Source organism: Colletotrichum chrysophilum (genome assembly GCF_026319265.1).
Source record: "Colletotrichum chrysophilum strain AFK26 chromosome Unknown scaffold_332, whole genome shotgun sequence".
Classification (NCBI taxonomy): Eukaryota; Fungi; Ascomycota; class Sordariomycetes; order Glomerellales; family Glomerellaceae; genus Colletotrichum; species Colletotrichum chrysophilum.
In genome coordinates, this window is record NW_026517619.1 from 1 (window position 1) to 4,596 (window position 4,596).

Below are 4,596 nucleotides of genomic sequence, written 5' to 3' on the forward strand. Positions count from 1 at the left end.
TATGCTTCCTGCTGAAGTGGATTGCTTCACATTTAGCTGGGTCAAACTTAACCTTGTTATCAGTGCCCCAGTTAAGGATCTGAGTTATCTCCTGGCTAAGGGCTGCAGTGTTTCCCACTAGGGAAGGGCTAGTAGCCAGCACCGTCTTGCTTGGGAGCAGCCTCGATTGTGGGTTGCTGCCGCTCCTCCTGCTGGTGCTGCTGCTGCTGTGCCTGCGCATGCGCGTAGTAGTGATTGTGGTTGTTCGTCTCGGTCTTGGTCCATGTCAGCGACTCGACGTGGGCGCCGGCGTTGATGAACAGGCCGTCAACGTAGCTGAGGTTGTTTCCCGGCCGAGGGGCTGCGTGATGCTCTGACAGTGCGTTCTCGTCCATGGAAGCGGCGGTGGCGGTAACCGTGTTCTCTCGCGTGGTGAATTCTCGGGAAACCGCGGCATCGGAGTCATCGCCATACGTCAGGCGAGGGATCTCAATCACCTCGTCATCCTGCGCCCATCGTACAACCTTGTTCTGCGAGGAACCGAAATCAACGTTTCGGCGCGGTGCAACTGCCATAGCCTCCCCGCTGTCGATTTGAACGCCCTCCGGTTGGTGTTGGATGTTGGTTCCGCTCTCGAACACAAGAGACATCGTGGCCTCCGCCGCCGCGTTCTCCTGCAGCAGTCTTTCTTCGAGTTCTCTGTCGTACGCTCTTTGTCTGCGTCTTTCTTCGCGTCGCCTTTCGCGGGCCGACGACTGATTGAATTCCATGGTAGCGAATGTGTCTTATCGAACGGAGGTTGCGGGTTGTTGGTAGAAGATATGTCTTAGTTGAGCTAAGGCTGTGAGCTGGAGATGTCGGGGTGCGTGAAGGATGAATTGACTCATGACCAGGTGGAGGGTCTTGCTTTCTATAGTTGCATCAAGATCGGACCACCGCAAGGAGGTGCAGAACCCTCTGGACACTGTATATATGGCCGGTTGGCTTGAGCCTGGTCGGCTTCAAGCTTGGGTTACTGGACCTTTCTCGGTTTCACAGCTTTGTGGTCTTGCTTGGTGCAAGGCCACAGGCACACTTGCCATGGCTGGTTCAAATTGTCGGGGCCGGTTTTGTCTTTCAATGAAAGAATATGAGGCTGATACCGGTCCAGTGAACGCTCCCCCTTTCGCCAAAGAGCTTGCCAAAAGCAGCAAACATGATGTGACTCGTCGAAATTGTGGACGCACATTCGGCCCTGATAGAACCATCTGTGCATTTTTTTTTGGTTAGTGTCATCCGTGCCGAGGAGTCTGACATGTCACTCTTCATACTCTGCCACAAAATGATCATGGCCCCCGAACCGGTCTGATGTTGGAACACGGCGGCTCGGCGTATCTGAATAAAAGAGCTGGTCGTTGGCTGCATGGTCCATAAGAAGAACTTGTTTCTCCCACCAGATACATACTCTTCGGTTCAACGCAACCTCCTACAATCCGGCCCGAACGCATGCTTGTATTTGAGAATGCCGGTCAAAATTTCAACGCGTTCGCCTCTGGTGCGCTCTATTGCGCGACCCAGCAACACGCGAGGCGTGGCCCCGAATCATCCCCCACGAGAAAGCGACACCTCGAACCGCCCGCAAAAGGAGCATAACATCTGCATCGCCTCCTGCTTCGTGTTAATAGCATTCGGAATCTGCTCCTTCCTCTCCTATTATATCCCGGCGTATTACACTCCGGCGGCGTCATCCATTACCCAGGGCATGCCTCTGGAACCAGCCCATGACGAACCACAACCATCCCGCCAGGCAGTCTACCGCCTCGTTCGACGGCTGATGGCGTCGGATAGGTACGCCAGTCACAATAGCCCCAGTGCCAGACCCGGCCCAGAAATGTTTGAGTTTCTGGGCATGCACCCGATCGCGCCAGAGTGTCATCCGGGATCACCCGCCGGCTCGACCGGTCGCGCGGCTCACGACCTGTGCCGTGAAAAGATTCTGCAGGTCTGGCTCGCGCGCATGACTGACCTCGGCGTGAGCAGTACGTCTGTCGATCCCGACCGGGCGGACGATGTTGGACTTGCGCACGCCGTGGCGGATGCGTTGCTTGATGGACGGACTCGCGTTGACTACGTTGATAACGTTCTGCCTGTGCTTCGGCCTCCGCGGCCCTCGAGGTTCAGCTTCAATGCCAAGGCTGCTTCGAGCGAGCAGGAGCTGAACAGTGTCTGCCCTATAGCATGGATGGACTGATGGCCAGGCAGTTTGGGAACTTGTGTTAGTTGGGGCGGTGGAAGAAGGTATCGGGAGGGAGGCTTAATGCTTTCGAGGATGAATGGGTGTAGTTTATTGCGTTCAGAAAGATTTGGTAGAGTAAGGATTGCGAGGCATGGGTCAATTTCGGCATGGACAGCGCGGTATAGGAGCAGGAGAACTAGTCTGTATTTCAAATCTCCCGTCAGCATTGTTTCGTGAGCCCAGGGAGTTGCAGTTCAAAGGTCAATTGACAATCAATGGATCAATCATCCCAGAGCAACATCTTCTGGGAAGAAAGCGGGATAGCGTGCCGGATCGATGTCTCCAAGGTGCAAACCCTCTGAACCGGTTGGGAGGAGCGGCCGGACGGTAATAATCCGAATAGAAGGCCGTTGATAATCTTGAGCAGAACAAGAGCGTAACATACACCATGGAAGATTCACCCCAAAAGCAAATTTTCGCTCCCAGTGCCCACCGTCCCACATCGCCGAGATACTTTCAACGTCAAGCGGCGTTTATAAAGAGGGCCAGCGTCAGTGAGGCGGGAGCATGATTGGAACCGTTTCGTGGCCTTTGGGTTGAGACTCGTTGTCGTTGATGTTGACTCGTGTGCACCCTCTCGAGGCATGTTGCTGTCCGCAAACACAGACTCGACGTAATGGGCCTTTGAATTGAGACGAGAGCCGGTGTATCTCGGAGCCCGGTGTCTGGGACTTTGATGCCTTTGGATGGGGAGGGAGGAGGGTTTGGCATGGGTCGTCATATCCTGGAGACGATGCATTCAATAGAAAAGATTGGAATCCGTCTCCCCCTTCATGACCTGCATGCAACGTACCGCTGACACTGGCATCGACCCGCCATCGTCAACCTGCGTTTCCTGTTCGAGTAGTTTGTCGCTGGAGGAAGACAATGACCGGTTTGCACAGCCCGCTCGCTAAGAAACAGGGCGGCTTGGTGTGAAACACAATTCAGCATTGACCGACAATGAATGGACCGAGGGAGACTGCAGGCCGACATCTGCCAGCCTCGCTTGCAGGCAATTGGGGAGGAGACGAGGGACGATACGCGCGAGGTTTTCAAGTGCGTGGTGGCTGCCCTGTTCGTGCGGAGGCAACCAGAGCGCCTCGACACATTTCTATTGAACTGATTAGCATTGACAGCTTGTGAGGACAACGGAGATGCTTAGTGATGGTCTGAAAGTGTTTGGCTTGGCCGGTACAACTCTCTCGGACTGGTCAGCTTCCAAGAGAAAGCAGCATCGGTGCAGAAGACATTTTGTATCTTGCAAGTTCCTGTATTGACTGTCTTGTGTTTCCACTCGTACTGAGTGGGCTATGAAACTTCCTCAACATGAACCGTCCCTTGGAAAAGTTTGCGCTGCCCGATTCGAAGTTGCCCAGATAGATGCCTCTTTTCGATCAAAGTGTCGAGTCACATCTTCCCAAAAGCATTAAACTTGCCAGCAATAAATCGAAAGGTCCCAAAAGTGATGGAGTTGTCTTTCTTTCCCTTCTAAGGTTTTTTCATGCTTTCGCGAGGGTGGTGGAGTTTTGCAGACAGAGAAGAAGCCAAATCCATAAGACGTGCCAAAGACGCCAAGTCTCTACTGTCCTACGGTCCACTCAAGCTTGTGCGTTGGCGCCTGAAGTCCAGCTTTTGCTCAATCGCGGGCTAGCGAGTATCGTTCTTGCAAGGGGTCTCGTACGGACGTGTAACGGGGCTGTCGGGCGTTGCTTGGGCGTTTTGGTTCTCGAGGCCCTCGGTCAGAGCGAGAAGAAGCCTGGCGTTTGTGGCGAAGGCTGCCTTGGCGCAATCCATTTGGGAGTGGCCAGCGGCGGGGTCGGCCTTGCTTCGCTCATCGAGCTGAACGACCATTCGAGCAATTGCGATGAGGGATAGGATTGTAGATCGGGCGCTAGAGGCGCGGTCGGGGGATGCGAGGCGGCTTCCTGCTGCGACAAAAGTCAGTAAAGGTCTGCGGGCAAGGCAGCGGAGGAGTCGGACATACCCTGCCGAGTCTCCAAGTCTCCAGGCATTGCGAAGGCCGGTTTGCAGATGGGACGTAGTAAATAATGGCACAGAGGTGCAACGGATGCTGTCTTTTGGATTGCGTACGACGACAAACGTGGGTGGGTGGGTTGACGAACGGATGATATGGTGGCAGACCGAGACGGAGAGCGTGGTGTAGGAGGGAAGATTGGCGATGCCAAGCGGGTTGGGAGAAGGAAAGATGGTATGCAAATGAAGCCACAGGTGACAGCAGATGCTGGTGGAAGGACGCGGAAAGGTAGGGGAAGGTAGCGCCTGTGTAGTGTCTGGCGGGGAAGGTGGGAGAGATGTTAATCACTTTTGTGTGGTCAATGGATGGAAGGAACCTATCATGC

At 54.4% G+C, this 4,596-nt stretch overlaps 3 protein-coding genes across 3 annotated transcripts; 1 reads left to right on the plus strand and 2 right to left on the minus strand.

Annotated features, from left to right (window-relative positions):
• Positions 1 to 128: 128 nt before the first annotated feature.
• On the minus strand, positions 129 to 749 carry COL26b_014300 (uncharacterized protein; the record flags this gene model as incomplete). Its single annotated transcript, XM_053186875.1, has 1 exon — positions 129 to 749. The coding sequence occupies one exon, from the start codon at positions 747 to 749 to the stop codon at positions 129 to 131; it is 621 nt and encodes a 206-aa protein (XP_053029178.1).
• A 1,100-nt stretch (positions 750 to 1,849) lies between these two features.
• COL26b_014301 (uncharacterized protein) lies at positions 1,850 to 2,209 on the plus strand (the record flags this gene model as incomplete). Its single annotated transcript, XM_053186876.1, has 1 exon — positions 1,850 to 2,209. One exon carries the CDS (start codon positions 1,850 to 1,852, stop codon positions 2,207 to 2,209), a length of 360 nt encoding a protein of 119 aa, XP_053029179.1.
• A 1,674-nt stretch (positions 2,210 to 3,883) lies between these two features.
• On the minus strand, positions 3,884 to 4,248 carry COL26b_014302 (uncharacterized protein; the record flags this gene model as incomplete). Its single annotated transcript, XM_053186877.1, has 2 exons — positions 3,884 to 4,164; positions 4,221 to 4,248. 2 exons carry the CDS (start codon positions 4,246 to 4,248, stop codon positions 3,884 to 3,886), a joined length of 309 nt encoding a protein of 102 aa, XP_053029180.1.
• Between the last annotated feature and the right edge of the window lie 348 nt (positions 4,249 to 4,596).